General features: G+C 40.5%; 1 protein-coding gene across 1 annotated transcript in view; it reads right to left on the bottom strand.

The window, feature by feature from the left end:
• The window catches only part of LOC130911205 (S-adenosyl-L-methionine-dependent tRNA 4-demethylwyosine synthase TYW1-like), a 112,793-nt gene that overhangs the window by 77,000 nt on the left and 7,809 nt on the right, over positions 1-27,984 (bottom strand). Inside the window, exons 5-11 of the mRNA XM_057829014.1 lie at positions 27,055-27,249; positions 17,977-18,252; positions 17,243-17,344; positions 11,638-11,764; positions 3,954-4,006; positions 3,759-3,877; positions 177-286 (exon numbers count right to left, since the gene is read on the bottom strand). Of these exons, the coding sequence (XP_057684997.1) occupies positions 177-286; positions 3,759-3,877; positions 3,954-4,006; positions 11,638-11,764; positions 17,243-17,344; positions 17,977-18,252; positions 27,055-27,249 (982 nt within the window). The remainder of the gene's footprint in view (positions 1-176; positions 287-3,758; positions 3,878-3,953; positions 4,007-11,637; positions 11,765-17,242; positions 17,345-17,976; positions 18,253-27,054; positions 27,250-27,984) is intronic.

Genomic DNA, 27,984 nt, shown 5'->3' on the forward strand with positions numbered 1-27,984 from the left:
AAAAGTATAGCTTTGTGCTTATACTTTTCAACGATACTACTTTAATAAACCTAATTCATGCCTGAAATCTGCTAGAAAAGTTGGAACAGTAACAAGATGTACAGGAAACAGAAAGCTCCAAGAGCATAACACGTCACATTTTTCAGACTCCCCCTTGCTGTGTTTACACCACTAACCTCGAAACTGTCGGATCATGTTTTGATGCTTCTCCAGTGCATCCTGCAGGATCTTCTCAGCGGGGTCCATCTTCCAACGCCACTCGGTGCCCACTGGGTTGGTGTGATGTCTTGTGATCAAGCACACATGCACAAACCAAAAACAAAAAAAAAATGAATTGTAAAAACAGGTTTCACAATAGCTTTTATGATGGGGGTTTATCATCTGAAAGATGTATTGTAGTACACTTGCATGTGCATAAGAGAGCACATGGATCAACATAAAATAAATAGTGGATAAATGGATCAACATTTCATTTTCTCCAGAATAAAAATTACATTTAAAAACAAATTGTATGTCTATCTCGATTAAGTAGAATTTATTACAATAAAAAACTCACATGTTTAGTCAGGGTTTTTTGTTCTTTTCAAAGAAGCAAACTTTTTCAGAGACTGAACACATTTTTGATGAAAACAAGTTAAATCTTAAACTAGGGGTGCGAGAATATATCAAAAAGGTGATATATCACGATACTTTGTAGCCCAAAAGGTAATCGATATGCTCCCACCAAGAATCGATATATTATTTTAAAAAGGTGTCATTGTTTATTTAAACAAACAAAAAAAAGGAACCAACAGGTTGCTACCAAAATCTTCCATTAGAATAGTGTCGACTTTAGCTCAATGGCTGCCATTGATAGCGCTAGACATCCATTTTATTTTGACTAGATTAGACGTAATACGCCGTCATTGGCACTGAAACCAGAGCATTCACAGCTAGTTTTATTGTGGGCATTTACAGGTCACTTCCTGTTCATTTTAGGGGATTTACAGGTTACTTCCTGTTGATTCTGATTCACTTCCTATTCATTTGGCGACATTCATGAGTCACTTCCTTTTCAGTAGCCCAAAATCAACATGAAGCGACCAAAAACTGGCCCAAAAGGAAGAGGAAGTGACCAAAAGCAAACAGGAAATGATGTGAAATGCCCCAAAAATTAACTCACTGCCTAGGATTGGCTGCCACTGACGGCCATAGATGTCCAATCCGTTTGAATTGGTAGGAATGGCAGCGAACGAACATTCGTTCATTGCCTGCCATCAACTCCCACTTCAAATGTATTGGACGTCTAGTAGTGATAAACCCATTCTATTTCACATCAGAAGGATGAAAAGAACATGTTTGTCTGTTTTTAGTCGTTTCATCTTTATCTGAACCTTTTGGAATTTCTCACATTTCTGCATAAAATCACCATCAAATGTGATCTGATCTTTGTCAAAATCACACAGATGAAAAAAAGTCACTGCTTTAACTAAAACCACCCAAACATTTATAGGTTTTCATATTTTATTGAGGGAAGTATGCAAACAATGACCGAAGGGGGAAAAATAACTAAGTGAACCATCACATTTAATATTTTGTGGCACCCTCCCTTTGGCAGCAATAATTTCAACCAGACGCTTCCTGTAGCAGGAGATCAGTCTGGCAAATTGACCAGGCCTAATCTTGGCCCATTCTTCTCTACAAAACTGCTGCAGTTCGATCAGATTCCCGGGATGTCTGGCATGAATCACTTTCTTTAGGTCATGCCACAGCATCTCAATGGGGTTCAAGTCTGGACTTTGACTTGGCCACTCCACAACGTGTATTTTGTTCTTCTGAAACCATTCTAAAGTTGATTTACTTTTGTGTTTTGGATCATTGTCTTGTTGCAGCTTCCGTCACCTTTTTAGCTTCAAGTGTCTGACAGACGGCCTCAGGTTTTCCTGCAAAACATCCTGATAAACTTTTAAATTCATTCTTCCATTACTGAATGCAAGTTGTCCAGGCCCTGAGGCAGCAAAACAGTCCCAAATCATGATGCAGCCTCCACCATGTTCCACGGTGGGAATGAGGTGTTGATGTTAGTGAGCTGTTCCATTTTTTCACCACGCATGATATTGTGTGTTGCTCCCAAACAATTCAAATTTGGTTTCATCAGTCCACAAAATATTTTGCCAAAACTTCTGTGGAGTGTCCGAGTGCCTTTTTGCGAACATTAAACGAGCAACAATGTTTTTTAGACAGCAGTGGATTCCTCCTTGGAGTCCTCCCATGATTACCATTCTTGGCCATAGTTTTACAGATAGTTGATGTGTGCACAGAGATATTGGACTGTGCCAGTGATTTCTATAAGTCTTTAGGAGACACTTTAGGGTTCTTTTGGACCTCTCTGAGTATTCTGCGCTGAACTTTTGGCATCATCTTTGGCGGACGGCCACTCCTTGGGAGAGAAGCAACAGTGCCAAACTCTCTCCATTTGTGGACAACATCTCTGACTGTCGATTGATGAATATCCAGACTTTTAGAGATGGTTTTGTATCCTATCCCAGTTTTATAAAAATCAACAATGCTTGATCGCCGGTATTCAAACAGTTTTTTTGACAAGAGCCGTGATGCACATCAGACAATGCTTCTCATCAAGACATTTCTTACCAGGTGTGTGTTTTATAGTGGGCAGGGCAGCTTTAAACCACTGATCAATGACTGGGCGCATATCTGACTAAAAAAAAATGTTTCAATTGCGCTTTAAGTCTCCTTAGGCAGAGGGTTCATTTACTTATTTTTTTCCCCCTTCTGTCATTGTTGCATGCTATCCTCATTAAAATATGAAAACCAATAAATGCTTGGTTGGTTTTAGGAGAAGACGCTGTTTTTTCATCTGTGTGATTTTGACAAAGATCAGATCACATTTCATTCATTCATTTGATGGTGATTTTATGCAGAAATGTGAGAAATTTCAAAAGGTTCAGATACTTTTTCATATCACTGTTTGTTTTCCTGCTTCATGCTCATACAGCGCCACAACTTCTCACGAGCCCTCCTTCTAAGCAGTGCGCCTAAACTGTCCAGCTTATGTTTAGTACTTAAAGTCAAAGATGATTCACAGGTTTGTAGCTTTGAGCTTGTCAAAGAAGATTGGTCGCTCTATGATCAAAGGCCCAAATGTGTCTATCATTGTTACATACTTTTTTCATACCACTGTAAAAATTTCAAGAACTAATTGATTTTAAAATGGTTCATTTTTCAATTTTAAGAATAAAAGAAAAACTTGTGTCTTACTCTTTTTAAAAAGAAAAGTCCTATTTTTCAAGATGTTGCATTTTTTCTTAAATGTGGAGAATTTTTTTTTTTTTAAGTAAATTGTGCAAAGTAATTGTCTGACACATAGATCATTTCTTTCAATTCCGAGTTCATTTGGATGTTAACACTTCTATAAATGTCAGCGTCTGACCCTGCGATGACACGAGACATTTTCTGCAGGTTGTCAGCGTGAATGGGGTTCACTGTGGGTCAGCGCATTGGGGGGGTGCACTGTTGCAGACTTCCTGTCGCCTTTCATTGCATCTTCTGGACAAAATGTCGTGCTATGTGTTGACAGAAGGAGCAGACCTGTGACAGCAACCTTTGAGTAGGAAAGGGCGGGGGCGGCGAACACCTCACCTACTCCCGACACTGCCATAAATCAACGGCCACCTTTTCGTGCTTGCCTCACTCCCGCCACATGCTACTTTATCACAACAACAATGATGACGACTGACTTATGTAGGCGGTGGCATTACCTCCAGCAGAAGACGCACTTGTTGGCGCAGGCCAAGCTGGGTGTGGTCTCCATGCAACGGTGGGACTGGATGCCATAAAAGGTGTGTTTGTAGCAGCCGCCTCGGCCTCGCAGCATGGACTAGGACATTATTAAAAATTCACAAAATTGTCGATTACACCACTGAAAAGGGGTTGTGGTGTTAAAGTTGAATTACCTTGGTCCAACGGCAGAGCTTCACTCCTGAGTGACTTCCAATCAGCTTGTAACCTGGCCAGAAAATACAACAAACAAGACACATCTGTAAGAATTGTCTCTCTCAATCTGAATGCATCAAAATCTCTTTAAGCATTACGGTGTATGATTGTTAAATAAATATTGGATTTCTTCCAACAATGTCACTTGTACTAAACGAAAATAAGTAAAAAAAACTAGGGTAAATTCAGCAAGAAAAAAAACTTATATACTTGGGCTGCAGCTATCAAATTTGTACGCTGCTGGCCAAAAGTATTGGAACCACTGGAATTCTGTCAGATAATGCTCAATTTCTCCCAGAAAATGATTGCGATTACAAATGCTTTGTTAAAAATATCTTCATTTATTTTGCTCGCAATGAAAAACACCAAAAGAGAATGAGGAAAAAAAAAAAAAATCATTTACACAAAACTCGGACAAAAGTATTGGCACCCTTTGAAAAAATCACATTATGATTCTCTAATTTGTGTAATTAACAGCACCTGTTACTTACCTGTAGCACATAACAGGTGATGGCAATAACTAAATCACACGTTTGAAGCCAGTTAAAATGGATTAAAGTTGATTCAACCTCCCTCCTGCGTCTTTGTGTGTACCACGTTGAGAATGGAGAAAAGAAAGAAGACATAAGAACTGTCTGAGGATTAGGGAAGCAAACTTGTGAGGAAGCATGGGCAATCTCAAGGCTACAAGTCAATCTCCAAAGACCTGAATGTTCTTGTGTCTACCGTGCGCAGTGTAATCAATAAGTGTAAAGCCCATTGCACTGTGGCTTGCCTCCCAAGATGTGGACATAAAAAAAAAATGTGATGAGAGATTTCAACGAAAGTAAAATTGTGAGGAAGCATGGGCAATCTCAAGGCAAAAAGACCTGCATGTTCTTGTATCTACAGTGCGCGGTGTCATCAACCAAGTGAAAAGCCCACGGCACTGTGGCTAACCTCCCCTAGTTGTGGACGGAAAAGAAAGGATGGTGGATAAAGAACCTCGACTAACATCCAAACAAGTTCAAGCTGTCCCGCAGTCCGAGGGTACAAGAGGGTGTCAACCCATACTATCCGTCGGCGTCCGAATGAAAAGGGACTCTATGGTAGGATACCCAGGAAGACCCCACTTCTGATCCAGAGACATAAAAAAAGGGAGGCTGGAGTTTGCCAAAACTTACCTGAGAAAGCCAAAAATGTTTTGGAAGAATTTTGGGAAAAGGCATCAACATAAAATTTACAGGAAAAATAAACAAGGCCTTCAAACAAAAGAACACGGACCCAACAGTCAAACATGGTGGAGGTTCCCTGATGTTTTGGGATTGCTTTGCTACCTCTGGCACTGGACTGTTTGACCGTGTGCATGGCATTACGAAGTCTGAAGACGACCAACAAATTTTGCAGCATTATGTAGGGCCCAGTGTGATAAAGCTGGCTCTCCCTCAGAGGTCATGGGTCTTCCAGCAGGACAATGACCCAAAACACATTAAAAAAAAAAAAAAAAAAAAACACTAGAAAACTGTTTGAGAGAAAGCACTGGAGACATCTAAAGTGGCCAGCAATGAGTCCGGACCTGAATCCCATAAATTACCTGTGAAGACATCCGAAAATGCCAGTTTGGAGAAGGCACCCTTCAAATCTCAGAGACCTGAAGTAGTTGGCCAAAGACGAATGATCTAAAATTCCAGCAGAGCATTGTAGGAAACTCTTTGATGGATACCGGAAGTGGTTGTTCGCAGTTATTTTTATCTAAAGGTTGTGCTACCAAATATTAGGCTCAAGATGCAAATACTTTTGTCCGGCCCAGTTTTGTGTAAAATGATAATGAATTTTTTTTTCAGTTTCTTTTGTGTTTTTTCATTGCAAGCAAAATAAATGAAGATATTACTAGCAAAGCATTTGTAATTGTAATCATTTTCTGGGAGAAATTGAGCATTACCCGACAGAATTCCAGGGGTGCCAATACTTTTGGCCAGCAGTGTATGTTGGTACGTTCAATGTAAATGAGGGGGAAAAAATGGTGTTTCTTCTTAACCAGAATACCTAAGTTACAAGTGCTCTGACAATATACAAATTGCACGTGCAACTCCTGATATGTTTTGTCATTTTTAATGTACTCTTATAATCATTATTATCTTTTTGTTTTCCAACAGCGTTGCTCAAAAATGGCAACAAATGTCACAAGCTCTTAACATGACGCAGCAGGTCAACATTTGGGTGGACGGGAATGACACATTGCTATTTATAGCGTGGTTGTTGTGTAGGAAAACAACAGGAGAAGGAGCTGAACGGCTGCCAGAGGATGCTCAATGACTTCCACAGGTAAGCCAGCCAAATCCGTGGCTTGGGTGCTAAATAAAATGTTACAGAGTAGACAGACACATAAAACAAATTTGGAAGATAAATAAACCTACAGATTTACTGCTTAATTATTCTGGCAACAATCTGAAACACTGCGGCAATGTTGCAGTGGCCATCTCTCTTCTGTTACGAATTTGTCGTCTTTGGTGTATGTTAGTTTAGTTAGTCTTTTGTGAAAAAGCAGCTCGTTACTTTTTGGGAGGTAAACTTTTATTTTTCTATTTATTTATTTATTTGGGTTAACTTTTAGGGTTTTACCTTTGCTGAATATATCTTGTGTTACGCTTCTAACAGTTCTCTGTGACGTAAATGGTTTAAAAGTTTAAAATATGCGCGTGAATGATTTTTTTTTTTTAAGTTTTTTTTTTTTTTTTTAAACTAAATATTAGACATTAATTAATGATTCTAAGCTAAAAATGACAGACATTTCGAATAGTAAATACGATTATTTACCTTCTTTTGATGGATAAGTTGATACAAAAACGGACCAATTAAAAATCGTTCAGGGACTTAATGCACCATGAATCTGCCATGGCAGCATATAGACATATTGTTCTATCAAACACAACAGTTCTTTTGGCTTAAAATACAGCAATTTATTTTAAAGAGGGGTGCAAGAGCAGAAACTACTTTTTCAACCTTCTCTGTGTTTTCCTCCATATGTTAAATATTGCTATTGATCCAAAAAATATAGGCGATTGTCTCTGCATTTGGTGATTTTTGTGCATCTACTGTAAAACCTGAGACTTTTATAGCCATTTTAAGTTTTGTTATCCTTATATAAAAAATAATCAGGATTTCATAAGGGAACGACTTTAAATTTTTTGATGCCTCTGCTCATGGAGTAATAGCATTATATAGCTAAGGTAGGTGTGCCTATTTTGGTTTTAGGTTGGTAGCAACTTTGGTTTTGAAAATATCTGAATTTTAGGTTTTTAAAAATAGCCCCCCTATAGATCATCCCCGTTTCCCATGTCATGTCAATAGGTTATGAAGTCTATGCACCAACAACGGCAGCCAATAGGTTAAAAGACTTTTTTTGTGAAAAAAATTCAATTCTACAAGTCCTTTATTTAAATTACGTTTTCAAACAAACTTGAATTTCAAGTCGTGAGTCATCTTCAACACAAACATATTTCTGACATTTGTGACCATTGACGTCATTACCACAAGATTTCACCACCTGTTCTGTTTCATATTACCGGTACAAACATAATTTGCAAACTGGATAACTATTCTTGGGTTTTGTTGAACATAATATACATAATCGAATACAAAACTGACACCTTTTGTAGGTTTCTCCTGCTGGCGGAGGCAGAGCTTTTTTGTTTGTTTGTTTGTTTGAACAAACAGCAACAAGAAATACATTGTTACACACCTACTGTGCTTTCTTTTTGTAACTGAATTATGTGTCTTTATTTCCTGTTTGTTAAGAGAATAAATGAACCTCTAAAAAGAAAAAAATGACTATTTTCTTCAATGATCTATGCAGAAAGCCTCTCCAAACTCAGCTCCGGGAACTTCAAAGACACTTGAGTGGGTAATAATGGAGTCCAAGGGTTGGGGGCCCAGGCCACACGCATTTATCGAGAGCATCATCAAGTTTCGGAGACGTACAGCCGGATGCCCATGTAGCAGAGAGGACAATCAGCAGAAGAGAATTATTTGTTGGTTTGGGCAGTGAAAGTGGACAAAGGTGTCAAACTCAAAGCCGGGGTCCACATCCGGACTGCTAAATTATTATGTGTGGCCCGCGAAAATATACAGTGGGGCAAATAAGTATTTAGTCAACCACTAATTGTGCAAGTTCTCCACTTGAAAATATTAGAGAGGCCTGTAATTGTCAACATGGGTAAACCTCAACCATGAGAGACAGAGTGTGGAGAAGAAAAAAAAAAAAACAGAAAAGCACATTGTTTGATTTTTAAAGAATTTCTTTGCAAATCATGGTGGAAAATAAGTATTTGCTCTATACCAAAAGTTCATCTCAATACTTTGTTATGTACCCTTTATGGCAATAACCGAGGCCAAACGTTTTCTGTAACTCTTCACAAGCTTTTCACACACTGTTGCTGGTATTTTGGCCCATTCCTCCATGTAGATCTCCTCTAGATCAGTGATGTTTTGGGGCTGGCGTTGGGCAACATGGACTTTCAACTCCCTTCCTCACCCCGTGGCGTCAAAATGATAACAAGAATGGGGAGCAAAAATCCCAGAACCGCACGGGGGGACCTAGTGAATGACCTACAGAGAGCTGGGACCACAGTAACAAAGGCTACTGTCAGTAACTCAATGCGCCGCCAGGGACTCAAATCCTGCACTGCCAGACGTGTCCCCCTGCTGAAGCCAGTACACGTCCAGGCCTGTCTGTGGTTCGGTAGAGAGCATTTGGATGATCCAGAAGAGGAATGAGTGAATGTGTTATGGTCATATGAAACCAAAATAGAACTTTTTGGTAGAAACACAGGTTCTCTTGTTTGGAGGAAAAAGAATACCAAATTGCACCATACCCACTGTGAAGCATGGGGGTGGAAACATCATGCTTTGGGGCTGTTTTTCTGCAGAGGGACCAGGGCGACCCATTTGTGTAAAGGAAAGAATGAATGGGGCCATGTTTCGAGAGTTTTTGAGTGAAAATCTCCTTCCATCAGCAAGGGCATTGAAGATGAGACGTGGCTGGGTCTTTCAGCATGACAATGATCCCAAACACACAGCCAGGGCAACGAAGGAGTTGCTTCCTAAGTAGCATTTCAAGGTCCTGGAGTGGCCTGGCCAGTCTCCAGATCTCAACCCCATAGAAAATCTGTGGAGGGAGTTGAAAGTCCGTGTTGCCCAACGACAGCCCCAAAACATCACTGCTCTAGAGGAGATCTGCATGGAGGAATGGGCCAAAATACCAGCAACAGTGTGTGAAAAGCTTGTGAAGAGTTACAGAAAACGTTTGGCCTCCGTTATTGCCAACAAAGGGTACGTAACAAAGTATTGAGATGAACTTTTGGTATTGACCAAATACTTATTTTCCACCATGATTTGCAAATAAATTCTTTAAAAATCAAACAATGTGATTTTCTGGGGGGGGTTCCATTCAGTCGCTCATGGTTGAGGTTTACCCATGTTGACAATTACAGGCTTCTCTAATATTTTCAAGTGGGAGAACTTGCACAATTAGTGGTTGACTAAATACTTATTTGCCCCACTGTATGTGTATCGATTTCAGGTTTGTCGTAAAATTAAAAGTCCTGAAATTCAGAAATATGAGAACATTCATAGGTTTTTGTTTAGATTTTTATTATCACATTTATCTCATTAGCTGTCATTGACAATGCTAGATGTCCAATGCATTCGCACCTCCAAACGTCCAAATGGATTGGACGTCGGACGGAGATTAAATGTCAACCTGTACTATCCGTCGGCATCTGAATGAAAAGGGACTCTATGCTGGGATACCCAGAAAGACCCCAGCTTCTGACCCAGAGACATAAAAAAGACAGGCATCCACATTTACAGGGAGAAAAAAAACGAGGCCTTCAAAGAAAATAACACGGTCCCCACAGTCAAACATGGCGAAGGTTCCCTGATATTTTGGGGTTGCTTTGCAACCTCTGGCACTAGACTGCTTGACCGTGTGCATGGCATTATTAAGTCTGAAGACTACCAACAAATTTTGCAGTCTAATGGAGGGCCCAGTGTGAGAAAGCTGGGTCTCCCTCAGAGGTCATGGGTCTTCCAGCAGGACAATGACCCAAAACAAACTTCTAAAAACACTAGAAAATGGTTTGAGAGAAAGCACTGGAGACTTCTAAAGTGGCCAGCAATGAGTCCAGGCCTGAATCCCATCGACCACCTGTGTAGAGATCTGAAATTGGCAGTTCGGAGAAGGCACTCTTCAAATCTCAAAGACCTGGAGCATATCGGAAGCGTTTGTTCGCAGTTATTTTGTCTAAAGGTTATGCTACCAAGTATTAGGCTGAGGGTGCCAATACTGGCCCAGTTTTGGAGTTTTGTGTAAAATGATAAAGATTACATTTTTATTTAATTCACTTTTGTGTTTTTTCATTGCAAGCAAAATAACTGAAGATGTTACTACCAAAGCATTTGTAATTTCAATCATTTTCTGGGAGAAACTGAGCATTATCTGACAGAATTGCAGGGGTGCCAATACTTTTTCCAGCACTGTATACCACATATGAAGATTGTGGTGCTAACGTTAGCTTATTATATTTACACGTGGAAACCATGTGGGGGTGCCTGATAACCGAGGAGAAAGAAGAGGGGAGGGGAGTCAAAAGGAGACGTGATTAGTGGTGTGAACTTTGTGAAGCGTACACAATTCAGCAATGTGAGGCGAGGAACCTAGTATTATGTAAATCACCTGTGAGTGTGGACATCCTTTTCTATGCCACCTCATGGCTAATCCTGGCACGGACAATCTCTCTACCTGAGTGGGTCTAACTTCACCCAGTCATGCGTGAACCAACTCAGACTTGTGATAGTCCTCCAGACAGCGCGTCCCACCCCCGTGCCGTAGCTCCAGCAAAGCAGCAACAGTCATCCCCCGGGACCCAGCGTGGTCCCCCGGACCATCTGTGCCCCAATTAACCGGCCCTCAGGATAAGGATGAGGGTACGTGCCACCGCACCCCCACGCCGGCCCCCACCAGCGCCCGCCCACGTGGACCCTCAGCCACCGCCACAACCTCCCAACTGATGCGGCACACCGCGGGAGCCCCACGGCCCACTAGGCCCGGGGCAGGAAAGGATCCCCACCCGGAGGGGCAGACACCCTGCTGCCCCGCTGGGGTCCAGTGGGCGACTCCGCCACGGGGCCGTCCGGGACCGGAACGGGGTGGCAGCCACTACCCAGCACCGTGATGGGTAGTGTAGGGAGGGTAGTCAGGGAGGTAAAGATTATTTGATTAAAAAAAAAAAAAATGCTGTAAAACTCTGCCTCTACATTGTTTGAAAGGGAATCAGTAATAAATTGATTTGATACAGAGGAAGCCTTTGGAAGAATTGACCGAAGAATAGTGCCTGATTCATTGTCGTAATTAAGCAAAGTTTTGGTACTCAACAAACTTTGTCGCCCTTGTGTAGACAACAAGGTGAGGCGAGTAGTGGCAAACATCTGGCTGTCTTCCAACTGGGACGTCCTTTTATTTTTATTACTAGCAAGCAATGAGGCTCCAGCTCCATCATTATCATCATCATCATCATGATGCACACCTGGCAGATGCTCCCGTGAAGAAAAAAGCTATTCGCCGCTACATTAAGGATTCAGCGGACCATGGTGGCTCAATGCTACCTTGTTTGCTCAGAGCGTCTCTCAGGGCGGGTGTGATCATCTCCCGTCGCTCTTCCTCTTTTTCCTCTTGCCGCTTCCTCATCACTTTCCTGGAGCGCTTGGCCACCTGTCCACCATTTGAGGAACTCTGGGAATGCAGACGAAGAAATTTGTGAATAGACAAAATCATTTTGTGTAGTGGGGACCACTTTTAAATTGATGTTGCTATTTTTATTTATTTTTTAATCTTTTTTTTTTTTTCAATAAAAAAGACAAACATGTTTTGTTAAATTACTTTTTTAGTTAGTAAACAAAAACTGATTTTTCCTTCTTTTTACTTTTTAAAAATAATTTAACAATATACTGCAAGTAAAATAACTAGGAAAATTATTTTTAAATTGCAAAAAAAAAAAAAAAAAAAAAAAAAAATCCTGGAAATCTGCTAACAATCCCTTGATTTGTTGTAGTTATTTTGAACACAAACATACAAACAGATAGACATCCGGAACTGAATACATAACCCATGAAAATAGATATAAAACAAATAAATCAAAGAATATTGACAATAAGAGGTTCAGAAAAAGAAGATTTGCATCATAATTAGGTCAACAAAAAACAACAAGAAATACACTGTTACACACCTAGGCTGCCTATGAACATAGTGGTGCTATCTTTAGCAAATTATGTTTACCCGTTGACACCATGTAGGGGGCCTGATAACTGAGGTAAAAGAGTAGGGGAGTCTAAAGGAGACATGATTAGTTGAGGTAAAGCGAATCTAAATCAGCAATGTGAGGTGTGGAACCCAGTATTATGTGACTCACATGAAAGTGTGGATATGTTGACATTCTATTCTATGCTGCATGATTTAAGGAGGGGTCCTCCCGTAGCTCCAGCAAAGGGGCCACCGTCACCCCCCCGGGAGCCTGGGCAGTCCCCCGTAGAGGTGGCAATCTTGGGGCACCTAACGATTCAATTACGATTCAGAGGCTATGATTATTAATGCACCCCCTGCTTTTAATGTTTCGTCCATTAGTCTCAAAATTGTTCAAAAATCCTCTCAGGCTAAACCACACTACTATTGCAGTATCAAGCTAACAGTTCAAAATAGTAAATAAAATACTCAAGTCCCCATTCTGTATCAGCAGCTTCAAACTACATTCAATTAATTTAAAGTTGTGAATCAACCGTTAAAGTTGTTAAAATTGCTCCCGTTATTTCATAATTTCCCTTTTGTCTACTTTCGACATGTGAAAGTTTTAAAACAGTTTCATCATTTAACGATAGATTCAAGTCAAGATTTTGCCGATTTATGACTATTTTAGATAAAAAGTTAATTAGGTTCACTACGAAAGAGCCTTCCAGAGAAATCTACTGCTTTAAGATAGTGGCTGTTTACTAACGCCGGCAAGTCTGTCATTTCGCATCTTGTTCCATATATATGTGACATCTACCGTAGCATTATGTGGCCGTATGTTTGTAGCAACTCACAACTGGGCGTTGTTTGTAGCGGCTGTCGGCCACAGTCAGGTATTATTGGCATTTTATCTAGCGGCATGAGTTAAACATGATATTTACTCTCGGTCCGTTCCTAATTGCGTCCAGTAGACCCCGCTGACTGTGTTTTAGTTCCGCTTTACCTGGTATAATTAAATAATCGGAATTTGGATGTTGGTGAATCATTCTCGAATCTTCCATGGCAGAATCGCGAATAATGTAAGAATCGGAAATTTCACACGCCTCTAGTCCCAAGGACCATCCCATCTGCATTAACCTGCTCACAGGGAAGGGACGAGGGGAAGCGGCACCGCCCCCCCACTACCGCGCGCCCATGTGGACCCCACAACCAATGTGGCACACCGCAGGACCCCACAGACCATGAGGCCCGGGAGAGGACAGGATCCCCACCAGGAGGGGCAACACCCCGCCGACCCAAGTCAACTGTGCCCCGATCTATCACTCAGGAGCTCTGATGCACTCAAAAAGTGGGTTACGATTGCATATTAGTTTGAAAATCGACCGGATCCACCGTATTTTTACACGAGTGACTTCTGGCCAGATTCTGTCTACCGGTAGTAGTATTGACGCAGGAGGGTTGCGTCTCGCGTCAAATAATAAACTCTGCCATTCTTTTCGCATACGTCGTGTTGAGCCGCTTCTGGGACGCGTCTAACACGCGGCCGCACTGCGACTAGTGTGCATTGGCTGATTGACTTTAACGCCCGCGTTTCACTGCGTTCTCGTGGCTGCCACGTTGACGTTTCTGGGTAATACTGTCGTACCTCATGGTCCTCATTATAGTAGAGAAGACGGAGTAAATATAATCTCCACAAAGAAACTGTAACAAATACATGTACCGTTACACCCTTAGTAGCCACTACCCCGAAAACACATCCTAATGATCATTTTTAGTGGCATGACAACTTCATGTTTTTTGCAAGGAAAAAGCCTTTAAAAAAAGATCCAATCAACTAGGCCTGCACAATATATCGTTTGAACATCGCCATCGCAATGTGCGCATGCTCAACAGTATTGCAGTAAAATTTTGGCCAACCTCGCATTTGTAAAATGACTCCTATGGAGAAATTTGCACTGTAAGAGTTGATGTCTAGAACAAATTGATGAAGAATGAACAAGATGAAGCATGTTGTTCCATTGTTCATCAGATGTATTAATGTTGAGGTCTTGGTTCCACGTTGTTCTAAGAGTATTTTTAAAAGTTGGATTAGTTTTAAAAATTCAACAACATAAAGTAGACAATAAGCTTTTCTGTGTTGTTTTGAGAGTACAAAAAAGGCATCCATTGGCGTTTCAGGTGGGCGGTTTGGAAAGTGAGGGAAAAGTTTGATGATACTTAATGACATCTGTCAGAAGCATTCATTAATGCCCATGATGTGTCATAATCATGTCACAATTATAACGGTCTTATGGTAGTTTTAGTTTTACCTATTAACCCAAATAAATCAACAAATAAACCGCACAGGACTATAAGCCGCAGGATTCAAACTGAGGGAAAAAAAGTAGCGGCTTATTGTCCGAAAATTACCCTATTCATATTTTTCTGCTTAATGCCTGTACAGCCTCTTACCCTACCTCCTGGTAAGCAGTGCAACCAAGCTGTTTTTTTTTTGGGGGGGGGGTCACCAGTGCAGCTGGCGTTTGGTACTTAATGTTAATGATGACTGACACATTTGTAGCTTTGATCTGGCCAGGGAAGCCTCAGTAGCTCTGATATCAAAGGTACAAATGTGTTAATCAACGTTAAACTTGGAGCCCAGTCTTAAGCGTGCTGTGCCAACTCATTCATTGTGTACGTGAGAGGCTGCTCTCCGCAGCATAAGTGTCAAAGCGTGAGTAAATTTGTTCAGGGTGTAGCCCACCTTCAGCCCGGAATTAGCTGTGGTAAGCTCCAGCACCACTGCGACCCTCCTAAGGATAAGCGGTTAAGATGGTAAATGAATGAAGGAATTATATGAATGTTGTGGAGAGTGATTAAAAGTATGGTGTTAAAGGCGATGCTATGAAAATGTGGGTGCGCCTACATTGTGTGCTGGTGCAACTGAAGAAAAAAGTTAGTAACCAGTGCAACCAATGCAAAAAGTAAGTGTGGAGCCTTGGCAATATACAGTGCATCACAAAAGTGAGTACACCCCTCGCATTTCTGCAGATATTTAAGTATATCTTTTCATGGGACAACACTGACAAAATGACACGTTGACACAATGAAAGAAGTCTGTGTGCAGCTTCTAAAATAATTTATTTTCACCTCAAAATAACTCAAAATATAGCCATTAATATCTAAACCCCTGGAAACAAGAGTGAGTACACCCCTTAGTCAAAGTTGTCAATATTAACATACAACATGTCAACTGTCAATATTTTGTGTGGCAACTGGCCACCACTATTATCCAGAACTGCCTTTACTCTCCTGGGCATGGAGTTGACCAGAGCTTCACAGGTTGCCACTGGAATGCTCTTTCACTCCTCCATGACAATGTTGCGGAGCTGCCGAATATTTGAGACTTTGCGCACCTCCACCTTCCGCTTGAGGATCCCCAAAGATGTTTTAATGGGTTCAAGTCTGGAGACATGCTTGGCCAGTCCATCACCTTTACCCTCAGCCTCTTCAGTAAAGCAGTGGTCATCTTGGAGGTGTGTTTGAAGTCATTGTCATGCTGGAACACTGCCCTGTGACCCAGTTTCTGGAGGGAGGGGATCATGCTCTGCTGCAGTCTTTCACAGTACATGTTGGAGTTCATGTTTCCCTCAATGGAATGTAACTCTCCAACACCTCCAGCACTCATGCAGCCCCAGACCATGACATTCCCACCATCCTGCTTGACTGTAGGCATGACACACTTATACTCCTCACTTGGTCGCCGCCACACATGCTTGAGACCATCGGAACCAAACAAATTAATCTTCGTCTCATCAGACCATAGGACATGGTTCCAATAATCCATTTGCTTTGTTGACATGTCTTCGGCAAACTTTTGCGGGCTTTCTTGTGTACCGTCTTCAGAAGAGGTTGACAGCCATGCACACCAATTTGTTGTACAGTGCAGCTTATGGTCTGAGCACTAACAGGCTGACCCCCCCCCCCACCTCTTCAATCTCTGCAGCAATGCTGAAAGCACTCCTGTGACGATCTTTCAAAGAAAGCATTTAGATGTGACGCTCAGCACGTGCCCTCAGCTTCTTTGGACGACCAACCTGTGGACCCTGCTCTTTTAAAACGCTGGATGATCTTAGCCACTGTGCTGTAGCTCAGTTTCAGGGTGTTGGCAATCTTCTTGTAGCCTTGGCCATCATCATGTAGCGCAACAATACGTCTTTTAAGATCATCAGAGTTCTTTACCATGTGGTATCATGTTGGAACTTTCAGTGACCAGTATGAGAGTGGGAGAGCTGCACTACAAATTTGAACACACCTGCTCCAAATGCACACTTGGACCTAGTAACACTAACGAGTCACATGACATTTTGGAGGGAAAATGATAAGCAGTACTCAATTTGGACATTTAAGGAAGTGTTTTCTAAGGGGTGTACTCACTTTTGTTGCCAGGGGTTTAGATATTAATAGCTATATTTTGATTGATTTTGAGGCGAGAATAAATTAACTCTATTATATAAGCTGCACACAGACTACTTTTCATTGTGTCAAAGTGTCATTTTGTCAGTGTTGTCCCATGAAAAGATATACTTAAATATCTGCAGAAATGCGAGGGGTGTACTCACTTTTGTGATACACTGGATATAGGAATGTTAATTTTTTCTAATATCGTTCAGGCCTATCCAAATAAGAGCTACTCAAGTTACCTGATGAAAATTCTCCTAGTTTTAATATCGCAAGATAATATCCAAATATATCACCCCCCCACCCCCCCAAATCGCAATGATAGTTCTTTTTCTAATATCGTTCAGGCCTACAATCAACCAGATCTAGTGTATTAACTTTCCAATCGGCTCTCTTGAGTCATTCATCACGTCAGTGGGCGTCTGCGCTCTTACGCAACCCCGTCTTGATGCCGATGCCCGGTGTGTGGCGTCTACCAGACCATCTGCCTCTTCTGAGGCATGCAAGAGAGAAAAAAAAAAAAAAAAAGAAGAGCGACAGCACACTGACCTCTTTGACGCTGCTCATCAGGCTGCCCAGATCCTCCACGTCCAGCACGGAGGGGGAAGGGGACGAGTCGTTTTCGTCACTGCTGGACTCCAACTGCTCCACCTGTAAGAGCCACAAAATCATAGTTATGGTTTTCTTCAGAGGGTTAATATGACACGGTTATTGAACCACTAAGTTTTTTCACGCTAATATTCTGGCAACCGCTGTGGCCAGTATTTCCTTATCATTTTTTTTTTTTTTTAAAGTGTATTAATCAGTGGAAAAAATAAAAGTCTTTATGCAGATATGACACGTTAAACATGTTCATTGACAACTTTAATCTCCCTGAAAAATTCTGCTTTCACCCTGCCATTATTAGTCACTTATCAATTTGAAACGTGAAAGGAGCGCGCAACTAAAATCCCTTTCATTGCTGAAAAATATGACGGCCACGCTTGTCAGATGCTGTCAGGAACAAGTCTCGGCGACACAGTCGAGTCCCGAGGTGTCCGCTGCCATGACGACGGTCATCTGTGAGCTGTCACACTGTTCGTGTGTGCGTGCGTGCATGTGAAAATGCAGTTATTGGTGAGAAGAGCAAAGAGTGTGTCTGGAGGACGAACAGAGGAGCAGACAGAAATGTCACATGTGATGCGTGTAGAACATCTTGTAACCATAGTGACCAAGTACAGACACACACCAGCATTATAGACATGTAGTGTACATACGGTACTTTGGTTTTTCTCATAACTTACCTCAGAGTAGTTATCGACCAAAGTGGTGTTTTCCTCCTCGTCCACTTCCTGTCCATCTGTTTTGATGCAGGAAGGGCTGCTCTTGTTTTTCCCGAAGCAGTTGTCGTCGTCCTGGCAGAGAAGCTGTAGACGGTTGAGGAACTTGAGCTTCCAAGCCAGAAAGTCAGCCTGAATGCTGCCATTGGCGCTCTTCGTGACATTACAGTCGCCTTCCCCGCGAGTCAGGACACGAGAAGCACTTAGCATCCACATCCACTTATCCACGTTTCGGCCCACCTGGACAGAGAATAAATTCATATCTAAATGAGCATTTTTGACCTATGAGGACCTTATAGTTTGAATTATATTTACACAGAACTAGAGGAGCACTATGAGAGAGCAGAAGCAGCCAAGTTCAACCATTTTTTGACCTCTGCGACCTTTGACCTCGTTAACACAACATTTAATCACCTCGTCCATTTCATATAAGAAACATGCTGCAAATTTGTAATAATCCCTTTTTCCCCATTCTGAAGAAACCCAACTTGGATCCCACCAATTTCAATAACCTCTGCCCAAATCTCCAACTTACCTTTCATTTTCAAAATTCTTGAAAAAAACATTGCATCCCAACTCCATAACCACCTAATTACCAATGACATTTACGAGCAGTTTCAATCCGGTTTACGCCCCCTCCATAGCCCTGAAACAGCCTTACTTAAATTAAAAACGACCTCCTCACAGCATCTGATTCTGGATTATTATCAGTTCTAGTCTTTCTCGATCTCACTGCTGTCTTCGACACCATTTCCCACACAATCCTTCTCGACCGGCTCTCCTCCCTTGGTATCACCCACACACCCCTTTCCTGGTTCACTTCCTACCTGTCGGACCGCACACAATTTGTGAAATTTAACCCCCAGAAATCCAAATCCCTCCCTGTCTCTGCTGCCGTGCCTCAGGGTTCTGTCTTGGGGCTGCTCCTCTTTGTCATTTCCTGTACATTCTGCCTCTCGGTTCCATCGTCCGCAAACACAACATTCACTTTCACTGTTACGCGGATGACATTTCCTCAAAACCAACCTCATCACTTCCACTCTCCTCCCTCACCCTCTGTTTAGATGACATTAAATCTTTGTTCTTCTCTAACTTCCTCCAACTTAACAGCTCAAAATCAGAAGTCCTCCCCGCCATGTTCTCTCATGTCAATAAGTTCCATATTGCCATCAACAACCATAGACTTCATAATTCCTATTGACCTGACACTTCATCATTCTTTGCATCACGCCTTATCATAGGGGGCCGAGCTTCATTTAGTAATAGCCGAAGAAGGCACACACACTCATGTCGGATTTAATCTTGGATTTTTGAAGAACTACGAAAGCTCTACCGCATACAAACAGGAAGGATTGTCTCAGGAGTGATTTGTTTGAGGATTCAAGGTAAATATTATATTTTTCATACCACGCATGCATTTTGAAACGTTGTGAAAAAAATCAATGGGAGAATGGGAACCACTAAGGCATTGGCATCATTCTTCTGCATATACACTTAAAATGGATGAGTAATTGCCCGTTTTTTTGCTCTTTAAACAATCAAGACAGCTTTATGTCCATATCTATAAAGAATTCAGTGATTTAAGCATTGATTCACAAGAATTCTGAACGGAAAAAGCCATTGTGGCAGCCCCCTTATCACAACAAAGAGCTAACAGACTAGCAAAATTCTTCGAAAGATTTAACTAAAGTAAATTAAACTGCCCGTTTTTTTTTTTTTTTTTTTTGCTTTAAACCAAGAATTGAGACTGTTTTACTTCCATATAAAGTGGGGCAAATAAGTATTTAGTCAACCACTAATTGTGCAAGTTCTCCCACTTGAAAATATTAGAGAGGCCTGTAAGTGTCAACATGGGTAAACCTCAACCATGAAAGACAGAATGTAGAGAAGAAAAACAGAAAATCACATTGTTTGATTTTTAAAGAATTTATTTGCACATCATGGTGGAAAATAAGTATTTGGTCAGTACCAAAAGTTCATCTCAATTAGGGCTGTCCCAAACGACTAATTTTCTCCCGATTAGTCAGCCGACTATTTTTACGATTAGTCGACTAATCTAATAATTTAAAAAAAAAATTTTTTTGTTTTGTTTTTGTTTTCTAATTTAGCAATGAAATTTTTGTTGACGCTTATCAATTCACAAAAAACATATTGGAACACCTAAATTATTTATTAAAGTACAAATAAACACGTAAATAACAATAATAAATCACAAATAAACAATGAGTTCAAATGCAGATAGAATTAACTAGTGTATCATCCCGATTGAAAAGATGGTCTCTTAAACTGATGGTTTACAACTTTTATTCCATCCTTGATGTAATCACACTGTAAAAGCTATGGTGCACACAAATAAAACAACACAATTAGAAATTAACGAAAACTTTTCACCTTTTTCCTTTTAAACCTTATTTATATATCAATGAATTGCCTATATGAATTGCCTTTACCTTAATTTATTACCTTATCATTGACAATCTCTCCCTTAAGTGCAATCACTGTATATATTGTATATATTTATGACCTTTTAACCTTATATAATTTTCTATACCATAAAATAAACCATAACATGAAATAAACCTTTCAGTTAGCATTAAGAACAATAGTAATAGCACTTATACGCCCATTGTCAATGAAACATTATTATTTAGTAAGGCGACAGCACCCTCTGGTGTACAAAAAATGAAAAAAAAAAAATTTACAAACTGGGTTAAGGCGCCTGATGTGTTTATTCACGGCCGACGTGCAGCCAAGCTTGGCATTGAAGAGACAGGACGGAAGAGTGTACGCTCCTTTGTTTCTTTGAAAAAGTCAATGTTTTGGACACTCTGGTCCGCTTTTTTGGCTTTGTGCCGCTTTCCCCGCTTGCATACAGAGCATCCGACATTCTGAACTTTACGCGCATATATTTTTTTAACCCTTCATTAACCGTCGACGGGATGTTGTGCTCGTCGACGGATTTACGTCATCGATGACGTCGACTATGTCGACTAGTCGGGACAGCTCTAACCTCAATACTTTGTTATGTACCCTTTGTTGGCAATAACGGAGGCCAAACGTTAAGGGTGTCAACAATAATCGATGCGGCGATGCATCCCGATGCGGGGCAGGGACGATTCGATTCGATGCGGGCAACACGCTGAATCGATTCAGCGCATTTTAAAATATATAAGTACGTTCAAAAATCTTCCCTGCGCAATTCCGGTGATGCAATGGATTTGGTTTCCCCATTTGTATTGTTATTCTCATGTTTACCTGTAGAGAGAGCTACTTTACATTCAAAGCAAGCCCATAGAGGTTAGATCGGGCCTAAAAAATTCCAGCCCAACCCGACATGGCACGTTGGTATTGAAGCCCGACCGGCCAGATCAATTAACTACAGATTTGCATGCCCGAGCCGAGTGATGCGGAAAAAAAAAACGCAGCAGCAGCAGCAAGTAAGTTTTCTTACTGTTTAAATAGTCTACATATTTTTATAAGAGTTATAAAAGCCTTTACACAACGAAATAACGCTGGGAAAAGTTTAATATAAAAAAAAAAAACACGGTTTTGCAGACACACAGAGGAGAAGATTCGAAAGGATCACATTTGCCTTTGTGTGCATAAATAAAAGTGTCTTTCCTAACAAATTCTCAGTTGGCAGACAAAAAACGCAAGTTTACTCAATATTTAAATAGTCTACATATTTTTATGAAATTTATAGAAGCATTTACACAACGAAATAACGCTGGGAAAGTTTGATTAAAAAACAAAACAAAAAAAAAAACACGGTTTTACAGACACACAGAGGAGAAGATTCAAAAGGATCACATTTGCTTTTGTGTGCATAAATAAAAGTGTCTTTCCTAACAAATTCTCAGTTGGCAGACAAAAAAACGCAAGTTTACTCAATATTTAAATAGTCTACATATTTTTATGAAATTTATAGAAGCATTTACACAACGAAATAACGCTGTGAAAGTTTGATTTAAAAAAAAAAAAAAAACGGTTTTACAGACACACAGAGGAGAAGATTCAAAAGGATCACATTTGCCTTTGTGTGCGTAAATAAAAGTGTCTTTCGTAACGAATTCTCAGTTGGCAGGAAAAAAACGCAAGTTTACTCAATATTTAAATAGTCTACACATATTTATGAGAATTAAAAAAGCATTCACACAACGAAATAACGGGAGGAGAAGAAGAAAAAGAGGGCTGCGCCACAGCCCTCTGCGCATTTTTTTAAAATTTTTTTAAATACTTTATTAGTCCGGCGCGGCGGCCCGACCCGACCCACCGAAACGTGAATGCTTAACATTTCGGGTCGGGTCGGGTTTGGGCACAAGATCTAACCTCTATGCAGGGGGGACGAGGAACCCAAATCCGCTTCCTTACCGGAGTAACGTCACAGACAAGCGCAGTTGTAATCGATAGAGCAGAGAAATAGGACATAACATAACAATGGCTGAAACGGAGAAAGAGGGAGCGAGAAATATTATAGATATAAGATTGGCTAGGCCTACATTTTACTTTTGTTCTACATTGCAATTTAGTTGATGTTTTGTTTGCAACTGAACTGATCCCTGGATTGATATTGCGATAAAGATGCTGCTGCACTACAATATTTTCTTTGTCGTTTTCTTTAATATTTACTTGAATATTTTTATTGATGGGTCGTTGTGACTAAAATACAGTGACTGTTATTACTGATTTTGCACAGGAGTTCAGATGTTGCACTGTGTGAAAGGCTGCTACTGTGTGTAAAAACAAAAAAAAAGAGAGAGAAAGCCCTGGTCTCATTATAAGCACTAATTAAATGCTGTGATCTGATTTTTTTTTTTTTTTAAAGATATATATGAAAGTATACTATTTTCATTTGACTTCGACCAGGAGTGACACAAGAGCCAATAAAAAGTTGTTCAATGTCTGTCCGCTTGTGTTGGCTCATGATTCACAAAAAATATGCTTTGCTTTAGAATTTTAATGCATCCCAGGCTTTAATGCATTGCCGAATCGAACCGAATCGAATCGTGACCCTCTGAATCGAATCGAATCGAATCGTGGCCTTCCGAATCGTAATCGAATCGAATCGTGAGGGCGGTGTCGATGCACACCTCTACCAAACGTTTTCTGTAATTCTTCACAAGCTTTTCACACACTGTTGCTGATATTTTGGCCCATTCCTCCATGTAGATCTCCTCGAGAGCAGTGATGTTTAGGGGCTGTCGTTGGGCAACACGGACTTTCAACTCCCTCCACAGATTTTTTATGGGGTTGAGATCTGGAGATTGGCTAGGCCACTCCAGGACCTTGAAATTCTTCTTACGAAGCCGCTCCTTTGTTGCCCTGGCTGTGTGTCTCGATACATGGCCCCATTCATTCTTTCCATTACACAGATCAGTCGTCCTAGTCCCTTTGGAGAAAAACCGCCCCAAAGCATGATGTTTCCACCCCCATGCTTCACAGTGGGTATGGTGTTCTTCTGATGCAATTCAGTATTCTTTCTCCTCCAAACACGAGAACCTGTGTTTTGACCAAAAAGTTCTATTTTGGTTTCATCTGACCCAGAGGTTGCGCTAGACTTTTTCGTCGTCTGTCATTTTGACTGACAGGGTCATAAAAATCCGGTCTTAATCTATTTTTACCCGTCACTTAAATTTTTTAAATGATGATAATGACATTGTGGTGACCCTTTGTTTGGCATAATTCACCTTCCGTACTTGTGTGTCCATTTGGCCGTGCGCGTTACAGGCTACGACAGTCACGTGACAGAGACACTTAAGAGCCGCGCGCGGTCCCCTCACTATCCACTCGCTCTCGCTATATGATTGGCCGAAGAGTCGAAATGCTCTCCCGTGAAATGCCTGTTGAAAAATGTTCCCGTTGTTACTCCTTACGTTCGCTTATAAGTGCCCATTTAAAAAGGAAAAGCGATGGATGATACTACACACAGAGCGTATTATTAACAAATGTTAAAGTTGTATAATCATATAGCGAGAATAAGGAACGTCACTGACAAGAGCAGGCCCCCGCGAGTGTATAGTGAGGGGAATAGGATAGTGCGCCTACAGCTAACAAGACTCTTAACATTGCATACCGCTTCAACATATGCAATAGTATTTAGTTTTCATTCATTTTAAATTAATATTCTGTCCGAACAAGCTTAACAGAGAATCCACACCGTGCCATCACTCATCAAGCAGATGAATATGTAACTTTTTCTCCGCAGTGACAAAAACAGCTGACTGTGGCCCCAGTAGGTAGGTAGCCTACCATATGTAGCATATGGAACAATGAAATTAACAGTTCACCTGCTGTGGCCTGAACGTAGTCTCACACTTTCCTCCTGGTGCGCATGGACTTGAATTGCGTGCCCGCTTGTGCAGTCCCTGTTTTTTCACCTCTTTTATCAACACCATCGTCGTTTTGGGGCTTTTTGAAGAATCTTCGGACACTCAGTTGCCTTGACATTTTTCAGAGTAAGGCCAACGACGTCATGCATCAAGAGAGACAATAGCTAATTAATATGCTCACTCGCCACCCTGTGGTCTGGGGTGTGAATTGCAACCGGTCAAAATGACGGATGGACTTCAGTTTTTTCCGTCACCGTTTAAAAAAATCGGTCAACGACGGAAAATATTCGGTTAACGCGACCCCTGATCTGACCATAACACATTCTCCCAGTCCTCTTCTGGATCATCCAAATGCTCTCTAGTGAACCGCAGACGGGCCTGGACGTGTACTGGCTTCAGCAGGGGGACACGTCTGGCAGTGCAGGATTTGAGTCCCTGGCGGCGCATTGTGTTACTGATAATAGCCTTTGTTACTGTGGTGCCAGCTCTCTGTAGGTCATTCACTATGTCTCCCCGTGTGGTTCTGGGATTTTTACTCACTGTTCTTGTTATCATTTTGACACCACGGGGTGAGATCTTGCATGGAGCCCCACATCGAGGGAGATCATCAGTGGTCTTGCATGTCTTCCATTTTCTAATAATTGCTCCCACAGTTGATTTCTTTACACCAAACGTTTTACCTATTGCAGATTCAGTCTTCCCAGCCTGGTTCATGTCTACAATTACTTGTCCTTTGACAGCTCTTTGGTCTTGGCCATAGTGGAGTTTGGAGAGTGGCTGACTGAGGTTGTGGACAGGTGTCTTTTATACCAATAATGAGTTAAAACAAGTGCCATTAATACAGGTAACGAGTGGAGCCTCGGTAGACCTCGTTAGAAGACGTTAGACCTCTTTGACAGTTAGAAATCTTGCTTGTTTGTAGGTGACCAAATACTTATTTTCCACTAATTTGGAAATAAATTCTTTAAAAATCAAACAATGTGATTTTCAGTTTTTTTCCCCACATTCCGTCTCTCAAGGTTGAAGTTTACCCATGTTGACAATTACAGGCCTCTCTAATCTTTTCAAGTAGGAGAACTTGCACGACTGGTGGTTGAGTAAATACTTATTTGCCCCACTGTATGTAAAGAATTTAGGGTTTTAAGCATTTATTCACAAGAATTTTCGCCAGAAAAGCTCTGTTTACGTCAGGCGGTCGCTAGCCTCATTCGCTAACAGTATACAGTGTATAATGATTATAAAGGGCTATTCTTATAATAAGTTGTGATTGTAGATATAATTTATTAATAATATAGATTCTGCATGTTTTCCTCAAGTATTAAGTTTCTGATGTTAAATTGAATGATTTATTAGCTGTTGAAAACCAAGCAAATTAAGAAAAAAAAATTAAGTTGTTATTTTGGTCAAAAACATATATGTTATGTTAAATATTGCTATTGATCCTGAAAATATCGGTGATTATCTCTGCATTTGGTCTTTTTTGTTCCTCTAGTGTAAAATCTGAGACTTTTAAAGCCATTTTAAGTTGTGTTATACTTATATAAAAAAGAATTAATCGGGATTTTATAAGGGAACGACTTTGAATTTTTTTATGCCGCTGCTCATGGAGACTCACATATGGCTAAGGTAGCTGCCTGTTTTGGTTTTAGGTCGGTAGCAGCTATGGTTTTGAAAATATTTGAATTTGAAGGTTTTTTTTAAACACTCCCTACAAATCGGCTCCGTGTCCTGTGTCATGTCAATGGGTTATGAAGTCTATGGTATTATTACGGTTTATAATTCATTTGTTTTGCTATGTGTAATTGCCATTTGGAATAGTACCAGAAGTATTTATTAAGGATTTAGTGTCGGTTTTTGGGCTGTGAAACGAATTAATGGAATTATAATGTATTCTTATGGGAAAATTCTGCTCGGCATACGACCATTTCGACTTACAAACAAGATTCTGAAACGAATTAACTTCGTATGTAGAGGTACCACTGTATTTCACGCCAGTGACTGGTCGAATTTTGTTCAGGCCTGCAGGCACGCTGCTAGTCCCGCTGCTTTACGTATTAATAAAGGAAAACGTGCTATCTATCTGGCTATTCTGCTCAACACAATCTGAGCGTCTTTTCTCACCTGTTGGAAAGGTTGTAATGAAAAAAAGAGCAAGCTTGACACCTAACCATGTAGACATGCTCCCATTCCTTCATTCAATGCTTTAGAGAGAACAATATAGAGATATGAGAGAAGACAAAATCGTGCTAAATCCTGCTGGAAAGGTGTTCTGATTCTGCATTTTTTGTATTCATTTGCACTACTGTTCGTGAATGTCAAGCATTTGACTTTATTGGACTTAGTTATTTATGTGTTTATTTTTTATTTTATCAAATAATTTAAATAAGTGTTCAAATATGTTTTTGTGTATAATCATCAACCAAAAATAATCATAAGATTAGTACAAAAAAAAAAAAAATTCACTAGTCGTAAAAATAGTCGACTAATGGGGAGAAAAATATTCGTTTGGGACAGCCCTAGTTTTGTGTTTAAAAAAAAAAAATGCTTTCCATGAAAAAAGTCATTTATTGATGTTAAACCAGTTGCCTATTCTTGAAAGAAAAACTTTTAAAATTTAAAACCTGTGAATATTATTTACTTTGAATAAAATGCTGCTTTTTATTAATGGTGATAGAAGTCCTATCCATGAATGAGTGACTACTGCCAGTCTTACCGTGTTGTAATGGGTGGCATAGACGGAGTTGCCCAAGCCAAACACGGCGTAACGGAGGCCTTTAAGGTATGTTTTCCCGTAGCGGAAGTCGGTGGACGCCTCCTCCAGCCACTTGCAGAACCACTCGGCATTGTCGGTAGGCCTTCCGTCTGTGTATGTGGCCACCAGGAACACGCACACGCACTTGCTATTGCACTGTGTCACACAAATGAGATGATGGAGGAGCATTAATTTAATTCTGAATGTGTATTCCTTCTTAACATTTCATTAGGCGTGAATATAACATTTACAAATTCCCACAATTACATGAAAAATGTGGTCTGTTCAAGCAACCTTGTAAATCTGATCTAATTTAACGGTAACATGATAATATTTTTATTTATTTATTTATTTTTTTTAAATATATCATTCAGAGGTTTGTCAACAATTTTATTGAAAATTTTAAATAGGTGACTACCAACCTCATATTGTGTGAGAACAAACCAATCAATAACTGTTAAAGTTAAAAAAATGAAAAGAATGTCAAATGCAATTCAAGACACAGTTGTACCTCTTCTTACGAAATTAATTGGTTCTGGAAGTACAGTAGTTTCTTAAAGTGCGTATTACACCAAAAAGCATGTTTATTTCATATTTCACGCGTCTTTTATGCTCCTGAATGAAATGGACCGCTTGGATTTGTGTGGAAGCGATCGTTTTATACATTCAATTTTTGAATCCCGCACAACGTGACTTACGGCTCCAGTCTCGGGTTTAGGACGAATGGGAATGTGACGTCACCGGGGTCAGCGTCTTACAATACAGCATTGCTTTATAGCATGCAGATGGACAGCGGATTCAGCTGATTTTGCGGATTAATTTGTTTATTTTTCACATCACACCAGGCAAACGGCTGCAGGCTTTTGTAGCTGCACCAGGGAGAGGCGTGTG

This window comes from Corythoichthys intestinalis, unplaced genomic scaffold (assembly GCF_030265065.1).
Source record: "Corythoichthys intestinalis isolate RoL2023-P3 unplaced genomic scaffold, ASM3026506v1 HiC_scaffold_23, whole genome shotgun sequence".
NCBI lineage: Eukaryota > Metazoa > Chordata > Actinopteri > Syngnathiformes > Syngnathidae > Corythoichthys > Corythoichthys intestinalis.